At 36.0% G+C, this 23,883-nt stretch overlaps 1 protein-coding gene across 3 annotated transcripts; it reads right to left on the bottom strand.

Moving 5' to 3' along the window:
• Nucleotides 1-268: 268 nt before the first annotated feature.
• LOC127956456 (sister chromatid cohesion protein PDS5 homolog A) lies at nt 269-23,159 on the bottom strand. 3 transcript variants are annotated; one of them, XM_052554407.1, is made up of 33 exons: nt 23,012-23,159; nt 22,181-22,324; nt 15,711-15,914; nt 15,444-15,530; nt 15,178-15,275; nt 14,968-15,094; nt 14,792-14,872; nt 14,573-14,713; nt 14,378-14,493; nt 14,196-14,290; nt 13,969-14,114; nt 12,845-12,996; nt 12,629-12,742; nt 12,404-12,485; nt 12,129-12,177; nt 11,902-12,041; nt 11,626-11,741; nt 10,938-11,043; nt 10,326-10,486; nt 10,029-10,152; nt 8,081-8,239; nt 7,924-7,992; nt 7,701-7,837; nt 7,485-7,608; nt 6,309-6,513; nt 5,685-5,799; nt 5,457-5,589; nt 4,958-5,077; nt 4,806-4,874; nt 3,851-4,008; nt 3,671-3,755; nt 3,250-3,587; nt 269-644 (listed from the first exon to the last, which is right to left on the bottom strand). In XM_052554407.1, exons 2-33 carry the CDS (start codon nt 22,286-22,288, stop codon nt 641-643), a joined length of 3,963 nt encoding a protein of 1,320 aa, XP_052410367.1. In that variant the 5' UTR covers nt 22,289-22,324; nt 23,012-23,159; the 3' UTR covers nt 269-640. The 3 variants fall into 3 exon arrangements, with proteins under 3 accessions (XP_052410367.1, XP_052410454.1, XP_052410539.1); XM_052554494.1 differs by lacking the exon at nt 23,012-23,159 and adding an exon at nt 22,871-23,005; XM_052554579.1 differs by lacking the exon at nt 269-644 and adding an exon at nt 1,947-2,284.
• Between the last annotated feature and the right edge of the window lie 724 nt (nt 23,160-23,883).

The following is a 23,883-nucleotide window of genomic DNA, read 5'->3' as shown; positions in this document are numbered from 1 at the left end:
TCGCTTTGGATGTGAAATTGGGGAAAAAAATGAAATCAAACAGCTGTTTCTATTTAAAACTCAATGTTTCCCAATATAAAAATCTGATCCTAACGTAAATTCCATGTAGGAAATACAGCGAGTCCCTTGTAAAAGTGTGAAAAATTCATGCTTTACCACCCCAAAATGAATAAATAGCAGCGTTATATATAAATCATACAGTCGTCTTGGCACTTTATAAAGTTAAACTAATTGAACACAGGGTGTGAGCCTCAATGAAAATCAGAAATCTGAGGAGTTTTTCAATTTAATAGAGGATTAAAAGAAGCGAGGGAGTTACAACAGTAAAAAAATCTTTCCAGGTATTTAATAAGCAATCTTAGAGCAGATTAAAACAGATTTTTTTCTTTCAAATGTTTGTTTTTAAAAATGGCTCCGGACAGAGAGGCAACAAGAACAATGTCAACAAAACAAAAAAGAAAAAAAAACGAATGGAGAGTATGTTTCTACATACAAGTGTGAACATCTAAAGAATGAATTCCTCGTTCGTCTTGAGGTGTGAGCTGAGGACCGTTCAGGTTCATGAAGAGCGTTTGATGTGGAAGTGGATGCGTCTCAATTCTTTACTGCCTGACCGTCCTTGTCTTCACGCACCAATGGTTTACCTGAAACCAGAAAACAATAGAAATAAATCAATTCTACATTATAGCAGTGTGAGACCAGGTCTGGTGGAATTCTGAAGTAGACTTTTCAATATTAAACTGCAAACTGACATTTTTATTTTTCCATGAAACAGAAACTGAGAAACTGAGAGAGAAAAAAAGGATTCAAACAAAAGAATGAAACTTATATGAGCAACAGCAAGGATGCAATAAATTGATCAAAAGTCACCAGAATAAAAGACTACAAAATGTATCTTTCAAATGTGTCATGGTTTATTATTAAAAAATATGACTAAAAATGGTTTTTGAGCACTGAACTGTTGTAGAATGATTTCTGAAGGATCATGTGACACTGACTTGGCCATCACTGAAATAAATTACATTTTAAACCATTAAAATAGAAAAAAAAAATATTTTATTATCTAATTTTATTGCTCTTGCTGCTCGTCTGACATTATGTAAATATGAGACAAAAACATATTTTGCACCAATATCTTGCATTTTAGGGGCATTTATGCACTAGATCATGCAAAAGCAAGATGATGGAAATGTCTGGGGCAAAGACAGTGCATTATAATATTTTAATCGCGTAATTTTTTTTTCTTATCAAGTTAACATGTTAAACTGACAGACTTTTTATATATTCCTATTTTTACTCTTTTTCATTTTTACTCGTACTGAAATAAATCTTACTGAACCCAATTTCTTTCTTTGCAAAATATATGTAAAGCAAATTCCAAAACAGCCACCATAAAAGTACCGTATTTTCCGGACTATAAGTCACACTTTTTTTCATAGTTTGGCTGGTCCTGCGACTTAAAGTCAGGTGCGACTTATTAAAATTAATTTGACATGAACCAAGACAAAAGATTACCATCTACAGCCGCAAGAGGGCGCTCTGTGCTGCTCACTGCTCCTGTAGTCTACACTGAAGACATAGAGCGCCCTCTCGTGGCTGGAGACGGTAATGTTTTCTCTTGGTTCTAAATAAATGCGACTTATAGTCCAGTGCAACTTATAGATGTTTTTTTTCCTCATCATGACGTATTTTTGGACTGATGTGACTTATACTCAGGTGGGACTTAAAGTCTGAAGAATACGGTAGTGTAAAAAAATATGTATTTCAAGCCTTCTCAGGTCACTGGATAGCTTTGTGTTCCTGACAGAAAGCTGTCACATGACATCAGAAGAATATAAAACAAGTCGAATGGACTAATGTCATGTTGCCAATGTTGTGAGGAAAACAAGCATATACATTCTGCAAAGTTTCTCCTAGTATTCGATGAAAAACAACACAGTTCGGAAGAACATCGAGGTGTACGGTTGCTTTAAGCTAAAAGCTGCAACGAATGTGAAGGGTTTAAGAGCTGGAGGTTACAGCATGAGCTCTCTCTCTCTCTCTGACACTCACTGACACCTCGCCCTGCTCTGCTGCACGGGTGGATGCTCTCTGTTTGGGAGCGGCTGCACCCCTGAGCCACCTGTCAAGGGTTTCCTCCTGCTCCTGTAGCTGTGTGAACCAGAGCACATACTCTGGGCTGGACTCCACTTCTCTCTCTGTCTCTCCTTCACTTCCAGATGTCTTCTGAGACACCTGCTGATCTGGCTGTGCTACCCTCACTGATCTTGGACGACAGAAACACCTGCCTCAACTTCACATAACAGACTTCATTAACAGCATAAGATGACCAAGTTACACACAGTTTGTGGTGTACAAGGGAATATCAAAAATGATTCCCACTGAGGCAAATTACATGCAAATGTGAGTCACTCTCTAAAAAGGATTTGCATGCAATAAATGTGAAACGCACTGTGGGCGTTGATGAGCTTAGTGAAAAACTTGTTTGACAAAGATGGGTGTGTTTATCATTTACGGGGCCACAAGCAAAGTCCATGCAGACTGACAAAATAAAATGTATACTATAATAAAAATGCATTAAAATGTCGCGCAGGATACAGTTATACACCTTGTCAATTTTGGGGTCGGACTATTCTGCTCACTAAGAATGCATTTATTTCATAAAAACAAAAAAACAGTAAATTGTGGATTTCTATTTTCATGCATTTTACAAATATTTATCATATCAAAGTTGCACTGCTTTAAGTGTAAATTGCATTAAATTTGTTCAGGAGTCTTTGATTAAAGTTCAAAAGAACAGCATTCATTTGAAACCAAATTTTCATTAGAGTTTTTACAACGAATGCTAAAGTCTAATGTAGTGCATACTTGCTGATTAAAACCACTAAATTCTTAATTTTTTACTGACCCCAAACTTTTGAATGGCAGTGTAAAATAAAGTAAAATAAAAATGATTACTGTGAATAATAGGCTGCTAATCATAAGTTATTTTATTATATACAAAAAATTATAAATATGCTAATTACTATAATTACGCACTATTAAATAAAACGCTGTTTTGAGCAAAGACATTTTACAGCAGCATATCTCTACTCTATAGTCCATACTCAAAAAAAAACTTTATTATTTGAACTTGTGGGAAGACATTGATTGAAATGCAGTGTCAAATAAAGGCCTACTAGTAACTTGTAGTGACAGGTTCATGTCCAGTTGATTGATGTCATACGGGAAAGTCTTGCACTCAGTTACCTTTGCAGGTCGATCTGTCTCTGTGGTGTCACTCTTTTGGGTTCTGCTTCTTTCTGCTGTTTTGGTGTCTTGACACCGACTGGATCAGCTGAGGCTGTGCTGACGGGATCCTGAGCAGGTGCTGCTCTCTTCCGGCCCCGTCCGCTCCCTCCTCCCGTCGCCGCTCCAGCCTCTTTATCCGGTGTGGACACACCTGAAGTGTTTTTCGGGGGTCGACCGCGTCTGGGTTTATTGGCGGGGGTCTGTGACCCTGCAGAGGGGTTTGAAGACACGCTGTTCTCCGAGCCGTCACTCGCAGGAGCAGCACGCTTCTTCCCACTGGGCTGAGCCGCTTCCTCCTGAGAAAGAGCAAAAAACTGAATGACAGAAGTGTTAACGTGCCGCATTCTTAGTGTTTACATGAGATGTATATATATCTGACCTTCTTTACATCTCCTGCTTTTGTGATGACTGGATTCTCTTCGTTCTCCCTCGCCCCCGTCTCTGAAACCTCGGAGCTTGCATCCCTTTACGCAAAAAAAAAACAACAACAACAACGTTTAAATTTTTTTAAATGCTGGATAGATTCCATATCACACCGATATAAAAGTAAAGCACTTGCCTGCTCTTATTTGTTGCAGGCGAGATGGGTTGGGAGTTGGTGCTTGCGTTGCTTGCCGTGTCAGAGGCGCTGGTTTTCATGTACGGGCGGCGAGCGGTTACCGTTACCGTTAAAGGTTTGTTCACTGCCCCCAGCACGCCTGGCTGCTTTGGTGGTAGCTGAAATATATTAATGAATATGTGTTGTGTATACTTCCAACAAGAAATATTGAGATGTCATTGATTCCTGCGTGCAAAATAGATCTTCCAACACTTTGACATCCAACACACCCTGAACCAAAAATATATATTTATTTGGAAATTATAAAGTCACGTTCTGAAATTTGATGTCATTAAGAAAAAAATTCTAAATCTGTAAATTATTACACAACTGTTAATAGAGTTTGGGATGGGTACGATTTTTTTTTAAAAATGTTTTTGAAAGTCTCTTCTGCTTACCAAGGCTGAATTATTTGATCAAAAATACAGTAAAGAGTCATTCTGAATTAAATTTAATTAAATTAGTGTTCCTGTAGCTCAATTGGTAGAGCATTGTGCCATTAAGCGCAAAGTTGGGGGTTCAATTCCCCGGGAACACAAGATAGGTAAAAATTTATAGCCTGAATGCACTGTAAGTCGCTTTGGATAAAAGTGTCTGCTAAATATATATATATATATATATATATATATATATATATATATATATATATATATATATAAAGCTCCATATGCATTCAAATGATCAAAAGTGACAGTAAGGGCTTTTTTTTATATTGTTATAAAAGATTTCAAATAAATGATGTTCTTCCTGACCCTTAACCTTTTTTTTTTTTGCTTATATTTTTTAAATTATACATTTTTATATTTAACTTGGAACTGGCCTTCTACTACAAACTTCAATCTTTTCAAATGCATAAAATATAAAGCAAATTTCTTTAAATTCATTCAGGTATAGTCGCAGATGTGACAAAACCTACCTGGATTTTCCCTGTCTGCAGAACCAATTTCGCTTCTGGTGACAGATATTCCTTATCATTGATAAAATCCTGTGTAGATGGACAGACAGAATGAGTTTGATCGTAAGGTCACATGAGAAGTGTTCACTGCGGACCGTCAGAGAGATTGTTACCTTATCAGGTGTGGTAAAGAACTTGCTGGGCAGCACGGGATCTTTCGGGGAGTCAAGATGACATGAAGTGCTCTTGTTGGCGATCACAAATAATGCCACGTCACACACGATGTAAAGTTTCTGTAAACGCATAAAACACAAACAATACGCATAACAGGCTAATAGTGAACAGTCCAGTCTGGATGATGTAATCAGTGTGATAATATAAATTAGGTACTTGTATTATTATTATGGAGTACATGATTGTGTTTTATTCACTTAAGTTATTAAACATGATGATCAACACTTTCGCCATCATATCTTGTGACTTTCAGATTCTGGAAATCTGGATTAAAAGATTTAAAACCTGGCGTGCAATGTTGTTTTTGTGTTTGATAAAAGTAGGCAGATGCATTGCCTAAAATAAGTAACCTAGATTTAGTTATGAAGTACACTTTTCATCATGTAATCAGTACCAGACTACAATCTGGAAGAAATCTAACTTTTAATGGAGACAAACCTCGTTTGCTTTTGGGTCGTCTGGTGCCTGAGCATCTTTTGTTTGTTTGATGTTCTCTACCATCTTCCTCAAGAACGAGTGACTGTTATTCTCATTCTTTGTCATCAAAACCTCCAGCATGAACCACAGGCACCTGGGAGGAAACAAGAAATCACCTGAATTAGTTTTCATTTTAACAGAAGAATTGTTAGTTAGTGTGAGGTTGTCTCTGTGTAGAAGTACTCGTACTCTTTGACGTCTCTGAGCTGCTCCAAATCCTGTGGTTTGGTGAGGTCTGGATCATGAGCTAGAAGATGGATCATGTATGGCACCACATATTCCGGCAGGAGAGACAGCAGCTTTTCTGAAAGAAAAAAATATATACCGTATTTTCCAGACTATAAGTCACACTTTTTTTCATATTTTGGCTGGTCCTGTCACTTATAGTCAGGTGCGACTTATTTATCAAAATTAATTTGATATGAACCAATAAAAAAATGAACTAAGAGAAAACATTACCATCTACAGCCACGAGAGGGCGCTCTGTGCCGCTCACTGCTCCTGTAGTCTACACTGAAGACATAGAGCGCCCTCTAGTGGCTGGAGACGGTAATGTTTTCTCTTGGTTCTTGTTTCTAAACTAATGCGACTTATAGTCCAGTGCCACTTAAATATGATTCTTTCCTCGTCATGACGTATTTTTGGACTGATGCGACTTATACTTTGGTGCGACTGATAGTCCGAAAATTACGGTAGATATAATTTTCCAAACATAGGATATGCACGTCCTGGCCATTCAAGCAGTTCTACAGGAAATAGTGTTACTGTCTCAGAGTGTTATGTGCGACACCAAAAACCAGAAAGTGTACCAACCATGGGGCATAGGGTTCTGTTTGATGAACTCTCTGCGAACACTGATGTTCTTGAGCAGGCACTGTCGAGCGTGAGCACGTCTCTCTTTCACTGGGTCTTTAGCACACAATGCAAACACAGCCATGTACTCCAGTGGCAAGAACAGCTTCACCAGAGCAACATGCAACTTCTGAGCAAAGATCTGCCGCACCTGATAGCACTCGTCCTATAAAGAGAAGAGAAGGGAAGGAACAAACTGAAAAGACAGTTTTGGATGCTTTTGTAGCATGTTCACTTGTTATTTTAATTCATCAGCATCAGACCCCTCGGTTTGATGCCTACGTTTGTCTGACCTTTGTCACCTTTTTCTCGATCACACTTTAGAAATCATCAGAAATTATATATCGCTTCAAAACCTAAAATCTCAAAATTCATCCTTTGAAACCCATTTTTAAAATCAAAGTGCATTCCAAAATCATGTCACAAACTGTTTTTTCAGTCATGAATTATAAGAATATAGGTTTAGACCATGCACTTTCAAGTCGTTGTTCAAAAATGTGAGTGACAGTTAAGGTGTATAAAAAATATATATAAAAAAATAAAATAATAAATATAAATATTATATATATATATATATATATATATATATATATATATATATATATATATATATATATATATATATATATTTTTTTTTTTATTTATTTTATTTTATTTTTCTCCTCTTATAAGATTTTTATAAATAAATAACTTGTTGGAACATATTACATTAAGATTAATGCATTTGCTAAATGCAAGTGTAATTCAATGTTACTGACCTCGGCATTACTAGGACCATCATATACAAGCAAAATATACATAATATATAACAGCAATAACAGCTAATATTAGACATTTGTTTTAATTTATCAGCATCAGTCGATATTGGATATTTAATTGTAATGCCTATCTATACATTAAGATTAACTGAGAATTAGACGTTAAATCTTTAAAAGCACTTAAATGTAATCCTTAGCAAATCTTAAAACGGATTTAAATTTGTCTATCTTTTTATTCCTAAATTCACTTGAAAATGACTGATTTCAGTTTTATTCAGACTAAACAGTATGGCACTTTAACATCAGCCATTACCTGTAACTTTAACAATTTAATAACTTTCTCTACAAGTACGGGTGTCTAGGAAGTGATTGAACTCACGTTAATGACGAGTCCACAGAGCTGGAACTGTTCTGGAGTGATGATTTCGTGGTAACAGGGCTCTTGTGCCAGTTTCATGATGGCGCTTCCCGCTGCAAGCCTCAGTCTAGACATGTCAGACTTGCTGTGTCCACAAACACGTGTGTTAGCGGCCTATTAGCCATATTAGAGCAGCTTTCACAGTTGCACACAAAATCACTCAGGGGATGTTAGTACCTGATCTTTTTCTGCTCCGTGAGGTCTCCCTCGCTGACTAGCATGGCTGAGAGGAGTCTGAGAGTAGAGTTAGCTGATTTAGACTGATTATTCTTCATTCCCAGCAACCAGCGGACTAACAGCTTAATGGCTTGCACCTGGCAACACACACACATGCACATTAATACACACACAAATCACCAAGAGATGTTATTTACAACCTGATTACTCCATGAAATTTCACCTTAGCTAGCACTTCAGGCGAAACCTCATCGTCAGTTGTCCAGAGCCGTCCATTCTTGTTCCCCACAGACTGAGAGATAGAGAGGGCTTGTTTAACATGCGAGGCAATCAAACCATTCATACATGCTAAAAGCTAAACAGCACATCGAAACGCTCACTCTGTCGTTCATCAGAAGGTCCTTCACGATAAAATTGGCTACAATTGCCTTCATGGGAGATGCAAATTGATCCGGGGCCAGCATAGAAATGTGTCCGAGAGACACGAGAGGAGTGATGAGCTGCTCGGGCACGTCTGCGTTCAGACTGCGAGACAACGGCTGGAACAAGAGACAGAGACAAAAAAAAATATATATATATATATATTTGAAAAATTCTCATTCAGCATAAAATGTCTTGATTTTAATATTCAAATGATTCGACAGTTAAATAAATGATGTTATGCATTTTTCTCCAATTTTAGGAAGAATGCTTTTATGCACTTTGATTTAGCTCATATATATTTATTTGGAATATTGAGAATAAAATCTTTTAAAGTAATATCATTTTGGAGAATCCCTAGCGTTAAAGGACTGGTTACATTTAGTTTCCAAAATACATTCTGTGTTGATGATAACATGAAATACACACACATATATACACACATGGCGCTGTTGGAAACAATCGACGACTCGAACATGCATTAACCATAATGTGGACAAAGAGTTTGCAAGTACGACATGAATTTTAGAACTACAGAATTGCCTGTAGCTGTTACTTTCTATGACCTTATCTATGTTGCATGTAAAATTAAAATATGTAATTAATAATTAGGGGTGTGGCTGAAGCCGAATTCCTCATTTAGAATGGCACGGATGATGACTTCAAAAATGAATAACAGACAAATAAATTCAGAATAATTCTGCCTGAATACTCAGCTAAAGCTGGCACTGTTTGCTAGATAATAGTTGAGTCAGGGGATCGGCGCAATATTATACACAGACCTCTAAAGTCACGAGTGTGAAGTGAATGAATGTAAACTTTATGAATGAAAGACAGCAAATCAAACACCGTATTGCTGTTGTCTCTCCGTGCATCTCTCAGAAATCAGAGCTTTGCAAGAGTAATATCACCTATAATAATACATCATACACGTTCTCTTATTTGTATGTGTTTAAAAGGCAATGATTTAAAGCTTAGGCTACAGATATGACCAATGACCAATCAAACAGCCGCGTTACGCATCAGTCTCTCAAAAACCAAACCAGTTCTAGTATGCTAATAATCAGCTTCGATACGGATACTTTTTCTACTTGTTCTTCGTGTTTGCATCTTTACCTTTTGCTGGTTTGCGTGGCGCACACACACATCTGTTTAGTGAAGTTCACTAAACATTAAGACTCGCTAAAAGTTTTCTGTGTAACGAAAGTGTGCGCACTGAATTGATTCAGTCGTGTTCAAATGATCACTAAACGTTTGTCATGACATCTCTCTCTGCTTGCATGATAAATGTTATTTTAGAAATTAATAATTATTTTATTTTAACACGACATACTTGTTCAGTGGTAACTATGAAAAAAAAGATGGCCATAACGGTCTCATCAACGTTGTACATGAACATTTTAATATGTAATGTCATAATTATAAAGTTTTGACAATTTACATATGTTAATTGTTCATATGGCTATTAATTAATAAGCATTTATTGATTAAAAAAAAACGATTTAATGTCTTTTCATTTACAGTAGCATGAACCACAAGTAGTCGAGTAACTCAAGTATTTTTTAAATAAAAAATCGACTAGTAGACATCAGTAGTCGTGCAACCCCTTATATATAAGTGTGTGTGTGTGTGTGTGACCCTAGACCACAAAAACAGTCTTATGTGTCAATTGTTTGAAATTATGATTTAAACATCATCTGAAAGCTGAATAAATTGTATTTCCATTGATGTATGGTTTGTTAGGATCTGACAATATTTGTCTGAGATACAACTATTTGAAAATCTGGAATCTGAGGGTGCAAACAAATCAAAATATTGAGGAAAAACGTATTTATAAAAAGTAATGTTTATCTGTATAATGTATTCAGTAAAACTAATGGAAAGAAAGTATGACAGAACAAGATTTACCTCAAATATTTGAGCTAACTGGACCTCCTTGTTGTGAAAGATGGCATGGATGCAGTGGACCGCCTGTTTGGCCTGGTGAGGGGTGCCTCGTTTCGCCTTCTGATGTAGTACGGGAATTAGAGTCCTGCACAAACAGTAATATTTCATTACACCAAACTTTTGAATTTGACATCATTAAAGCGTCATTTGACATCATTAGACGACACTGGGGAGCTTGATAATGAGTATGTAATGAGTGTAAAGGTTTGGCACTGACTCTAAACGGTTTGTGTGTGTGTGCATGAGAAGTGTTCATACGAGCGGATCTGTGGCAGATCGGTCTCAATCTTTTGTCCTGTGTTTCTGAAGATCTGTATTGCTGCTTCTGCAACTTTATCATCCTCCATCTTCAGACACTGCAACAAAGACTCGTACGTCTCAGCCGAGTGAAACGCAGTGGGGTGAGTAAATGACAAAACCTGAGGTAGGGACAGACCGAACAGCAAATGTTAAAATAGAATTTAAATTATAAAAAATATATATAAAAAAAAAAAAAAATTTAATATTTACATTTTTTTTATATTTAATAAAAAAAATAAAAAATAATAAAAAAAAAATAATAATAATAATAATAATATATATATATATATATTTTTTTTTTACTTTAAAATATATATAAAAAAATTATTATTACAAATATTTACATATTTATATTAAATATTTAAAATATTATACATTATGAAAATGAGTCTTCTAATTCTTCGTATTAAAGGGAGAAATAGCCCATTATTATTTTAGCAATTTTTTTTTTTATCAATGTGACTGTGTGTCCAAGTAGTACTTCAAACTCTAATACAAAAAAAAAAAAAAAAAAAAAAATCCTGTTTTCCCTGATATTTAAATGTGTCCATTTGTTGTTCCAAACAGTACCTTGAGTAGCTCAAGTCCAGCACGAATGGCAGTATCAGGGGTTACTCCCTCATCATCATCATCAGCAGTGCCCTCAATTGACTTATTCAACAGCTTAACCAGGGCACTGAACACACACACACAAACACATGCACACATCATTGTTGATCTACACGATACTTGCAGTTACACTTCATCCTCACTAGATGTCTCACCCTTAAAAAGCTATTCAGAGTGTTACACAACCGTTGAGAGGAAAGAAGCACATGGCCCATATTGCTCCTATCTCTCTCCCACTCAGTTTCTCTTCCCCTCTCACTCATGTCCTCGCTTTACATCTGCAGGTGCACTGATAGCGGTGCATATTCAATATTGTACAAAGTGCATGCATTCTTATTTCTGATTTGTGCACAAAGTGCATGCATTCTTAATTTTTTGATTTGCTCTTCAGATTGGATGCAGTTATTTTGCAGGTGCTCAAACTAAAATTAAATTGGGCATCGTAGTCTATGTACAGTATATTTACAGTAGTTCTTACAGAAAACAAATTAAGCTTGATTGACGGCACTTGTGGAAAATAATGAACTTATCCCTTACCTAAAAAAATAATTCAATAAAATATAATATTTTTTTGGGGCTAGATGCATGTTTATTGGCTTTGCTCCAAAACAAAAGCATTTCTCATTTTCCGTTTGAGCTCATCGCATACCTGATGGCCTCAGAGTCGATGTGCACCGGTGCAATTCTCTCCAGCAAGAATTTCACCATCTCCAGGAAAGGGTTTGTGGGCTGCTTTGGGAATGTCAGCTTCCTTGTGATTTCCCTCTTTTAAAAAAACAAAAACAAACATTAGATGACATGCTAAATATTTAAATAGCTGTTTTACAGTGTTTGTCTGAATCATTTGCATCATATACAGCAAGCTTATAAACAGTTGTACTGTTGTACAGAATGTGATTGGTGGATATATCATTGTAAAACTCACCACACACTGTTCAGCCTGTTTACATGAGCAGGTGGGACTGATGAGTTGCTCAAGCTGAAGACGGAGTTTCTCATCCTCACCCAGAACCTGATTAAACTTCTTCATAAAGTCCTGAGCTTTACCTGGGTCTGGGAGATTCTCTGAGAATGAGAGACGAATTACATATTGTAAAATCTGTAGGTTTCAACATCCATCCGTTTACAGTCATATATGAAGTGTGAGCTTACTAGCGATGGTCATAAGTTTTCCAAACATGGCGCTGGTGTTTGCTTCAGACTACAGGAAGAGAAAAACAAGTCATAAGCAAAATACATGTGCATTGTACGCAGTACGATTTTAATTAAACTGCAAAACTTAGAATAAACTATGACTAACAACTAAAGAGAGCATTAAGGTGAGTGTGAGGTATCAGACCCTTTATAAAGTGTGTGTGTGTGTGCATGTTCCAATAATAGAGTCACGTATGTAAGTTCGAGTGTATTCGTGTCTAAGTGTAACTTACTGTAGGCAATTTGTGTAAATCCAGCAGTTCTCGAACCAGCCCTCTCAGCATATTCTGACACTTCCACATTTCATTCAGTGCTCTGAAAAACAACGAAATGCTCTGATATAACTGAACACATCAGTGAGATGAGTGCTGCTCACAGAAGCACAGTGATACTGTACAACACCGTCGGATGAGAATCATATCTGATATCTGCTTTTAAAAGAGTCGATTAAGACTCACTTGACTGCGTTAGTGTCCAGACAGGCATAAAGGTAGTACAGACACTTCATCTTCTCTTCAGTCTCCAGACTGTGAGGAACCATGTTCTGGGCAAAGATCTTCTCCACCAGCAACCTAATACACAAACACACTTTAAGGGCCTGAGGTTTGCATATTAGACACGCTTCACTGTTTTAATGTCAATAAAGGACATGAAACCACTTGTGTGTGTCATACTTGTCATCTATGCTGTTCTGGTAGTAGATGTGTAAGAGTTTGTCTTTGATCCAGCTGATTTTCAAAGCGGACTCCTTCCCAGCCTCATGGTGCAGACAATACTTCTTATAAAGCTGAGCCAAACCCATCATTGCTTCCTTACGGACACGCCACTGAAACAAAACATGAAAACATGCTAATTTACTTTCATCAAAAAAAAAAAAAAACAGTTCTCAGTTCTCGTTTTAATTACATCCCAAGGGATTTGGATTTGAATTAGGGTTCCATGACGCATCAAAATAAAACTGCAATTTTGTCCTGTTGCGACTTTTCCTCAGCTGCAACTTATTTTTGGAACATATGGTAAATATATGCATTCTGTAAATATACAGCAAATACATTCACTATCCTGCATATATTGATTTGGTAACACTTTACAAAAAGGTTTATTAGTTAACTACTTTAGTAAACAGGAACTAAGAATGAACAATACTTCTACAGCTTTTCTTCATCTTAAAGTTAATTGCATTTACATTTACTATTGCATTATTAAAATTAAAAGTTTTGCTTATTAACATTAGTTAATGTACTGTATTTTCATTAATGTACATTAACAGAGATGAATAAATACAGTTATAAATGTTTTGTTCATTGTTCATTCATGTTAATTAATACGTTAACAGAACCTTATTGTAAAGTGTTACCATTTATTTGCAAACAAAACAGCAAATGAAAAGATTAATGGCTTAATGTGTAAAAATAAAATACAGATGCAAACAGTAGTTAAAAAAATTAAAATTATTAAATACTTTACAGTACAAAAGTATTTTTTAAATAATTAAAAAAAAAAAAAAAAAAAAAAAAAAAAAAACGCATATTATTAAATAGCCATACTGAATGTAAAAAAAAGTGGAAATGCACCCAAAGAGATAGAAGGTAGGTTTTTATTTTTATGTTCAGTTTTATATTTTTTTAGCACTATAAGGGCTCTAGATTGCATTTGTGTGAGTGTCTTAACATTCAACACGCCCCATGCAGAAAGTGAGATTTTGTCACTATGTAACGATAAACTGTTATAACGGAAAAACTATTCATCAGCATGGATTGATTAATCACGTTGTAGCTAAAAAAAAAAAAAAAGGTACCCTCTTGTCCAACATCCTCTCTCTGACGAATCCCAACAGCTGATCATTCACCAGGTTCAGGTCTTTCTTCCCTGCGTTGATGATGGTCACAATGACATCATGTCTGATTGCCTCCTCTGGGTCATGTGATCTCACCTTCAGAAAATCTGACGCGACAGACGAAATGTTTTACGAGTCAAGCAAATGCTTAAAATGGAAAAATCAGCCGATATTGATCCCGAACACACCTGTAAGGTCCTTGGCGAGGTCCGGGTGGTTCATCAGACAGTGGCTAGCAAACTTCACACACTCCAGTCTCACAGGAACATGGATGTCGTTGAACCTTTGAAAGCAAATCAGAATTCAACGAACCCTCAAATAACACACATATTCCAAATCTGACTTTCCATCAAGGTTTTTTTCTCCTCACCTTCCCAGAAAGCACTGCCAGAGTGGACGATTCTGAGTGGCCAGTTCAGAGTCCTTCGCTCCAAAGAGCTTAGCTAACAGTTTCACCACAGCCAACCTCTCCTCTCCGTCGTTACTCTAAACAGACAACAACATACAGATTTAGTCTTTCTCTAAAAGGGTCTGTCTGCTAGCAAATGTATGTGCATTTCCTCACCTTTAATTTGAACTCAAGTTGTGGCATCACAGAGACAAGAAGCAAAGGGTCAATTGCAAAGAGCTCTTGAATGAGGTCAAATACATGCTCGGACAGATCGCTCACAGAGGACTTTCCCATCACCAACACCTGATTAAAGAACTGTGGAAAAAGAGATGAAAGTCAATTGAAATCAACTCAACTCTGACAAGACAACTATTATAAAGGATGACTCCTCACTGAGGCAATGCAGGTCTCGATGGTCTGAACCGTTCTCTTCAGAAGAGTCTTGGCCAGGTCATACGCCTGCTTATTCAAATTCTAAAGCAGAGACAAATAAACAACCACACATTGATGAGCCATCTGAGACTGGACTGGGAAATAAGTCTGGGAAGTAAGAAGAAGTGTTTGCATACTTTGTGAGCAGGGATGAGGTTGATGAGGATTGTGTCCAGCAGCTCCTGCGTCACTCCGTCTCCCTCCATGATGATGGAGCTCATCAGGTCCAACATGTGCATCTGCACCTTCTGATTATGGCTGTTACTAGAAGAGGGAAAAGTCCTGATCAAAAAGAGCACAGCTGCGTAACAGGAGAGACGATTAAACTCACTTAAAATCAAACTCACTTGATGACAGAAAAGAGGGTTTTGAAGAGCTGGATGAAGATGTCATTACAGTCCTCCAATTCAAAACAGATGTTGTAGGACTTCACCCATGCCAGGTTCTGCATGAAATATATGAAAAGCAAACAGGTGAATATTGCTGCAATGTCGTTTATAATCCAAAGAACCTGAAAGTAAATTGTAAACACATGCATGCATGCATGCATACAAACACAGGCTATGATTAAATGCAATGAATAAACTCTGACTCCTTAAATGAACCATCTCACCTCTAGTAAGTAAAAATATCTGTTGAACTGAGGACTCTTGGTATCCTCTAATCCCTTCAACTGTCGTGTAATAAAGAGAAAGATTTCCTAGATGGGGAAAAAAAAGAAAATTAATGACATCAGTGTGCTTTTTTTTTTTAAAACTGGGATTGTGTGTAGGATGGCAAAAAAATTACAGTGCAAATGCATGATCAGTTTTTGGTTATATATTTTTAGCTCGAGTGGGAGTAAGTCATTTGTGAAGTTAATCTTTTGAGGAGTACATACCTTGAGCTTGTCATGTGAGGTGTATGGGGCCTCCGGAGCATAGATCCTGAAGATATCAGCAAGACAGCAGGCCACAAGTAATCGTACATCTTTGTTAGGGTTTCGCAGGAAAAACTCAGATGCCAAGTGAAGAGCCAGAGCCAAATACTGCTGCTTTTCCTCCTCTGAGTCTTGATCCATGTCCATGTATGTCTTAACCACCAGCTATAAAACAGAGAGGTGTCATATTATACCCGTTTATCTTATACAGTGAGCAAAAAGCATTTATTCATTCATTATGTAAAAGGTTCAACTTTAGACAAAACCTATCTTTTACACATTGCATATCTGTAAACCTAGTGAACGAAAATATTAAACACTAAAAAGCTTGTTTGCAATCACGTGATTCTAATGACACGCATAATTCAGAGGAGGGCAGGAAGTGTAAAGCAGAACGGATGAGATACTACTGGTTTAGACACTCTTACAAGATAACGGTATAAACAGAAAATCACAACATATTATAGCCTAGAATGCGAGGAATTAGCTCTTTCACATAATCACTAAAAAGCTGTCACTCACTATAATTTATCGCAATTTCACAATGTTCCAGTATAATCAGTGAAGCTCTCTATTCTGCACATATCTTATTTAAGTCACGTCTATGTGTGGCATTTAGCATTGAGTGAATGCATGCGAGTCGGCAGCCCTGTATCTATTTCTTTACTGATATTTTAATATATTTTTATATCTTATATTAACCATTTGCACACAAGCATTAACCGATTCAGCTCCTCCCAATTGCAACTTAGCAAAATAACAACACTATTCTTTTTCTTGTCAGAGCTAAATAACTAAATAAATGCTTGTTTTGTAAGAGCACATTGACTTTAGAAATCAATGCATCAGGTCACGTGTAAATATAGGTGGACACACTAATTATGGACCTTATTTTTAAAGCTTTTTGTTTTAATGTCACAGTGTCTGTTAATTTCTGCACATAAAAAAATTTGCAACCTGACAAGAAATTAATGTGATTATTTTAAAATAGGTATTAGAAAATCTTATATTTGCATTCATATCATGTTCTGGTGCTCAAATATACCATGAATGCTGATACGGAGTACAGTTTAGTATCACACTGCTTGTTTATGTTAACAATCTTTCATATAATGTGTTTGGTGCAGAGTAAAAGTGGATTGATTTAGGATTGGGCTGTGATTTATTAAGCAGCAAGAAGCATAGATTTTAAAAGTAAGAGTTATGAGAGGGTGAAATGACCAAAATCTTATATCACGATACGAGTAATTTTATTTCACGGTAACGATATAATATGACAATATATTTATTTTTGCTTTACATAAGGTTTTTCTGATAACAACATTTTGGATAGCATAGAAACTTCATTATTCTTGTTACCAACGTCGATCACAAAAACCGACCACAAGCAAAAAAATAAAAATAACAACAAACATTCAAGCTCACTGAACTTAAAAAAAAAAAAAGTCAGCTATTAACTAAGAATAAGAAACTAATTACATGCAATAGGACAAAAAAAACTGCAGTAAAACAAAAATAAGAAATGCTACATTATATAAAGCAATCAAATGTATAAAAACACTGGATAATTTTCACTGTGTAAATTATCCAAAAGTGATTTAGTCAAGAGCAGAGTTTTTTTCCTCTTTTGTTGTTTTATTAAGATGGATGACAGAAAGCAGGAATATTAGACTGCGGTCACTTTATGAGCTACCTGTATCCAATTCTTGTATTGAAAAATCTTGTCGAAATTAAATATGTTTGAGAGTAATTTGGAATAATTACTGAATACCAAAAATAACATTGTGCAGACCCTAGAAGGTTCTCTGCAAATAGTGACAGAACGTTTCCTCCATATTGTGACATGTAGAGCTGTGTGAAATGGATTAACAAACAAAACTGTAGTGCAGGGACTAGATCTGTTGTTGATTGGATTAACCTATTCAAAAAAAGCTTAGTCATACATTGCTAAAGTTAAATAATTAAGCCGTTCTGCATGCAACACTTCTAGATCTAAGACCCAGGAGAAACTATGTTTTCTACTTTCTACCTCTCTCTGCTGCCTGGGTGTGTGTGTGTGTGTGTGTGAGAGAGAGAGAGAGAGAGAGTGTGTGTGTGTGTGTGTGTGTGTGTGTGTGTAGCAAAGCGGGGGAAGGGCAGATTGTGCTCAGAGCTCAAGGACTGCAGTTGAGCTCCACTCAGTCAAAACAGCGCACTGGCAAAAGCAGCAAGCCCAGCTGTCACCCCGAATCCCTCCAAAACACTCGGATACCTCCTCCTTAACCATTTGTAACCACTTTTGCAGATTAGAGAATAACAGAGTGAAAGAATCTCTGGAAATGTGTATGAACTGATTGCTACAAAAAGTCCACAGTTCTTCAGTTCATGTGAGAGAAAAAAAGTAACTTATGGTACTATATTTTACGGAGATTTCCCAATTATTTCCACCATCTGTGGATTTTTTTTTCGGGTGGGGGGGGGGGGGTGACCTAAATTCATGTTTACTTATTGAAAAGTACAACCTCATCTATAAGATTAGAGTGTTATTTTCCACAAAATCATTACTGGTAGAGTGAAAACGTGAAAGGGTATATTAATACCTTTCATGCTGTGTGTAATGTAGCTGTGTGTGAATGTAAACAGTCTGCAAAGTTGAAAAGCAAAAAGTGACTTCACTTCATGAGCATTCGACCATATCTTTTGAGAGAAACTATCATATCATCATATGCACCAACACAAATATAAAAGGTATTCCCTGCAACGCGTCAAAATAAAAGTTTGGTTTAACTTGAAGAAATTATTATGAAATACAATACTGTTGTTCAGTAGAATATACGTAATACTATAACTAGGGAAGCGCCGATCCGATATTCAAATCGGGTATCGCCTCCGATACTGCTATTTTTCTTGGATTGGGAATCAGCCAGAGAGGGCCTATCCAAATCCGAGAAATTTTTTTTTTTGATTGTGCAAATTATTAGTTGTTTTGTTAATTGCTATTGGGTGTCTATGAGAACAAAACACAGGCGTAGAAAAGACCATAAATAGTTTTGAACATGCACAGTAACTGAAATTTAAAACTGTTAAGAGAAAGGCATGTGATCAGCTAGAGGCAAAAAATAAATAAAAAATTAAGGAAAATCTGACCACGCCCACAATCCACGGCCCAAAAACTCAATATAAAAAATATTTTAGCACATTAAACGATATATCTTATATTGTAAATAGATTCTGTCCTGTAAAAAATTAAAAGCAGCATTTAATAATCATAACAAAAATATAATACTCCAGTTTTCAGTGGCACAAGATCTTTTAGAAATCATTACAATTTATTTGACTCAAGAAACATTTATGATAATAATTAATGTTGAAAATAATTTCAAAATAATGATGCACTTTATTCCTCAGGTCAGAAAATACGGAAATACCTATTCATACGGAAAAATCACATCCCTGAATAAGACACAGAAATTAAAACAGAAAAAATAAATTGTTATCCAGAGAAATTTAAATGAAAAAAAAAAACAGAATTTGGAAAATAATAAAACTGATTTCATAGTTCTCTAGAATTATTCAAGGTTTAACAGCAAGGAAAGCCCCTTATACCTGAGAGCAGTAAAATAAACTCACAGGGTACTTATCTCCACCATATTACACTGCATTTTCATTTCTAATCACAGTAACACAGGTAAGAATTAATAGTGCACAAATGATAAACTTGTCTACCAAAATGTCATTCAACAAACAGTCTCTCATATGTTGAACTTCAGTTGGATAACAAAGCTAAAGTGTTTCATTTCTACAACACCCAGTCTGTTGCAACTTCCTGTTCAGCCAGACATCGCAGAGTTAACCATTGAGTTTGCTTTCTCCAGCCAATAGTTTTTTGTTAAGCAGACTTTGGGAAAGCTATCTGCACAACACACCAGTTTGTTTAAGATTATGAACACCTATTTGCAACATCTTGTTATTTTACAACTAAAATAAGTATTAAGTGGCTCAAACCAAAAGCCTTGCACAATCCAGATAAAAACAGCCAGGACCACTCGTACATCATAAAGTAATTATTAAATGCATGGATGAATAATTAACAACAAGAAAAAATAAACAGGGTTAATTTTGATGATATAATAATAATAATTATTATGCATAGGGGGATAATGATGATTCACTTAACTATCACAATTTAATCTTTCCAGAATCGTTAAAAATGCATGTATTTTAGTCCTAGCTTATGAACAAGTGATCGACCAAAACAGTGGGGTTTAACTACAGGTGCATCACAAAAAAATCAGAATATCATGGAAAAGGTCTTTATTTTTGTAATTTAATTTTAAAAAGCAAACTTTCTTATATTCTAGATATTCATTTGACACAAACTTTATACACATAAAAATGCAAGAGACTGGAAATGTAAGCACATGCAAAAAGCTTTGCATTACACTACATTCAAAAGTTCAATTTGGTGAACTCTGCCCAGCAAATTTGCATCACATGAAAGACTGATACCTTGCAGTGTAACCTCTTACATGAAAACAACAACGCAAACATCAATTACACATTGAAAAATAGAGAAATTAATTACTTATTGCCCCAAATCAAAAGTCTCAATTCACTAGATACAGCTTTACTCTCTCTTTCAATGCAAGACTAAGACATTTTTGCTAACACTTTATTTTAAGGTCCAATTATCACTATTAACTAGACTTTTGCCTCAATAAAATTACTTTGCAACTTATAAGGTAGTTGTTAGTAAGGTAGTTGTTAAGTTTAGGTATGGAGTAAGATTAAGGGATCCAAAATATAACCGTGCATGTGTTCTATTATACAGGCAATGTTCTAGTAATATGCATGCAATTAGTTAATAGTGAGACTTAGTTCCTAAACTAAAGTGTTACCAAATGTATTTGTCGCTATTTTATCATCCGTCAAATGAGAAAATCTCCAAGGTGCAGATCCGATCACAATAAGCTTATTAAAGGTGCTCACCCTCAGGTCATTAAGATGTAGATGAGTTTGTTTCTTCATCAGGTTTAGAGAAGTTTAACATTACATCATTTGTTCACCAATGGATCATCAGCAGTGAATGGGTGCCGCCAGAATGAGTACTAACAGCTGATAAAAACATCGCAATAATCCACAACACTACTCTAGTACCTCACTTAGTGTCTTTTGAAATCATAAGCTTGTAATAAATTAATCATTAAAGACTTTTTAAATAAATCCACATTAATGGACATAACTGTTTTGGCTTGTAAACGGTGCTTGATCCGTGCATATTTCTCTGCTGATTCAGACGAGATTATTTTTTTTTCACTGGAAAAAGCAGTTTAGCCATAAGCCAGGGTTTGGAATAAAAAAAAAACTCTTCCTGATTGATTTGTTTCTTACAAACACGCAGATTTTCACGTCAAAACATGTTACTTGATGAACTGGAGTTGTGTTGTGGATTGTGATCCTCTTGTTCTGCCGGCACCCATTCACTTCAGAGGAACCATTATGTAATGCTAAATTGCAACTCATCTTGGACGTAATTGGAAGTAATCAGTACCTTTACATTTTTTAATGGAACCAATGATTTATTTTCAAGTCTCCATGTTCAAGGCCTAACTCAAAGCATGAGCAATAGCAATATGAAGGTTGCAATTTGCAAAAATTATTATTGGACTATTAGTGGACTATTACTGGTCCACGTACACTCACCAACTCAGTGGATTTAGAACTAAACAAGACTCACCATCAACAGCAACCAAAAAAAACAAAAAAGTCATTTTAAATGTATTTTCTGATGTGAGTTTTATTTTGAAAGATGTGCACGACAGCTCAAAGACTACAGATGCAGTTTAAATCCAAAGAGCCTGAAAAAATGCACAATCCCGATTAATGTGAGTGTCACTATTCTATCGTTATTTTCTTAAATTGTTCTTTTTAACTTTATTCATCAAAATCTTGAAAAAAGTATCAAGTTCCAAAACAACATTAATCAGCACAACCGTTTCCAACACTGATAATAAATCAGCATATTAGACTGATTTCTGAATGATCACGAGACACTGAAGTATAGAGTAATGATGCTGAAAATTCAACTTTGCATCAAGAAAATAAATTACATTTTAAAGCATATTAAAATGGAAAACCATTATTTTAAATGGTAATTATATTTTACAGTATTACTGTTTTTTCAGTTTTGTTGATTAAATAAATGCAGGCTTGATGAGGAAAAGACACTTCTTTAAAAAGTAATAAAATCTTAATGATCACAAACTTTTGAAAGGCAGTCAGTGTATATATCCTAAAATACTCAGTGGCTTGAAAATATAGGTATCAAGACCAAACCAGTTGAGACATAAATGAGACTTAGATCAACAGTTTAAGCATGTGCTAGTGTTTTACAATACTCAATAGTTTTTTTTTAGCTCAATATATTAGTTAGTCTCCACTCTGGCTCTTACCTTAAGTCGTTTGACGACTTCATCGTTGCTGATTTTCTCTGTGATCTCCTTGACCCCCAGTGGGTAGGTGATGGGTCTCTGCTGCTGAGGCTGCTGCGGGAACTCCATCCTTCTTCAGACAGACAGACGGTCCTCTACTGGCCTCTATAGGCGACAACACTACAGTTCAACACGAGCCCAGCACACGCTTACAGAAACACTCAAATAAACACCGTATGCGCTTCAGTCTCAGGCTCTCTGACCGTGTAACTAACCCACATAAACCCGCAGAGTTACCCTGAAACCTCACACATGACATTTAGAGGAAAAATCTCGAATAAAATCACGAAGCTTACTAGCTTGAGTGCTAACGACACCCGCGCTTTTACTCTAAAACGTACTGCTTTATGTATTCAAAACTCTCCTGACATGGTTGTCCACATATTATGCATGTTCCGACATTATCGCACTACTTGGATAATATAAAAACATTTAAAAGTCGTTTTAATCGTTTCTGACGCTCTCTGAGGGGCTAACGGCTTAGCCGTTAGCTACCGTTACAGGCCTCAAACTATGAAGCCAAAACTCACATTTATCTAATAAAATCCCAACCAGACACTTCCTGCTGCACAAAAAGCACTGATTCAATATATCTCACTCCACCGCGCCCGTTATCCTAACTTTACACGGTAAGAAATCTGAATTGTTTACTTGTTTTCTCTGTATAAGTTCAGTCAGCGACGCAAACAGCTATCACTAACTTGATCATCCCTCAGAAACTGTGTGAATTAAACTCTGTCGAGCGAATCCAGTCGCCTCGCAACCGCGTATAAACCATTCCCCGGTCATTACCTCACAGACAAATCGTTGTTTTAACTCATGAGTCGGGTTCGGGTTCGGGTGTTTTTTTAGTTTTGGGCACAAAGCTCCGTCTCTTTCATTCAGGGCTGTGTGAACGTCCTCGCGTGGAAAGTGGAGGCGCAGCGCCCCCTCTGGCCCAGAGACGGTACTGCAGCGTTCCGACGGAGGGAGAAACGTGACCGTACAGTTTAGAAAAGCAACGGCGTTACATTTTTGTACCGTAAATATCAGAGATACACAATTGTTTTTTTAACTTGCTGTGAAACCTTTTGAAAATTAGTGAGGTCTGGGCTAGGGTTAGGAATTGTGCTATTATAACACCTACATATACTACTCATACAACTACTCATACAACTAAAAACATTAAAAGAGACAAATCTGTGGATGTTCGTGAAAGATGGTTTCTCTATTTGAGGGGGTGGAAGTTTTTCAATTAGACCATATTGCATCAAAATTTGTTAACATTTTGGGGTGGATAAATGTTTGTTTATTATTCATGCATTAATACTTATTACTGTTATAGATTTCATTAATAAGCATTGCTATATAGATGAAAACTTTGTCTAGTGCTCTTATGAACATTTTTAGCATGACTTTTTATTTAACTTGAAGAATATAATTAATATTCATGGCCAGTGTTTGCATATTTAATTTCATTCTGTAACCATTCTGTGTTCTAGTGTTAAATACTACTGTTTTTGATAGTGCTGTAAATGTTTCAGATGGATAATATCATGATTGTTTTCCCTTTTTTCCCTTTCCTATTGGCCTTTCCACTAAATATTGCTGTATTCATTCTCTGTAAAGAATAAGTAATTTTGTAATTTATACATAAATACAACTATAGCCTACTAAAAACTTGC

This window comes from Carassius gibelio, chromosome A1 (assembly GCF_023724105.1).
Source record: "Carassius gibelio isolate Cgi1373 ecotype wild population from Czech Republic chromosome A1, carGib1.2-hapl.c, whole genome shotgun sequence".
Lineage (NCBI taxonomy): Eukaryota > Metazoa > Chordata > Actinopteri > Cypriniformes > Cyprinidae > Carassius > Carassius gibelio.
Note: the sequence above shows the minus strand (reverse complement) of the source record. Positions and strands in the feature narration are given on the sequence as shown.

Bases quoted from the DNA above. Each gene is read 5' to 3' on its own strand.
- LOC127956456 (XM_052554579.1), bottom strand. From the start codon at position 22,288: ATGGAGTTCCCGCAGCAGCCTCAGCAGCAGAGACCCATCACCTACCCA. The intron at 7,609-7,700 runs GTACTAACATCC...TTGTGGACACAG, and splicing joins ACGGAGCAGAAAAAGATCAG to CAAGTCTGACATGTCTAGAC. The intron at 4,009-4,805 runs GTAGGTTTTGTC...AATATATTTCAG, and splicing joins TGCAGACAGGGAAAATCCAG to CTACCACCAAAGCAGCCAGG.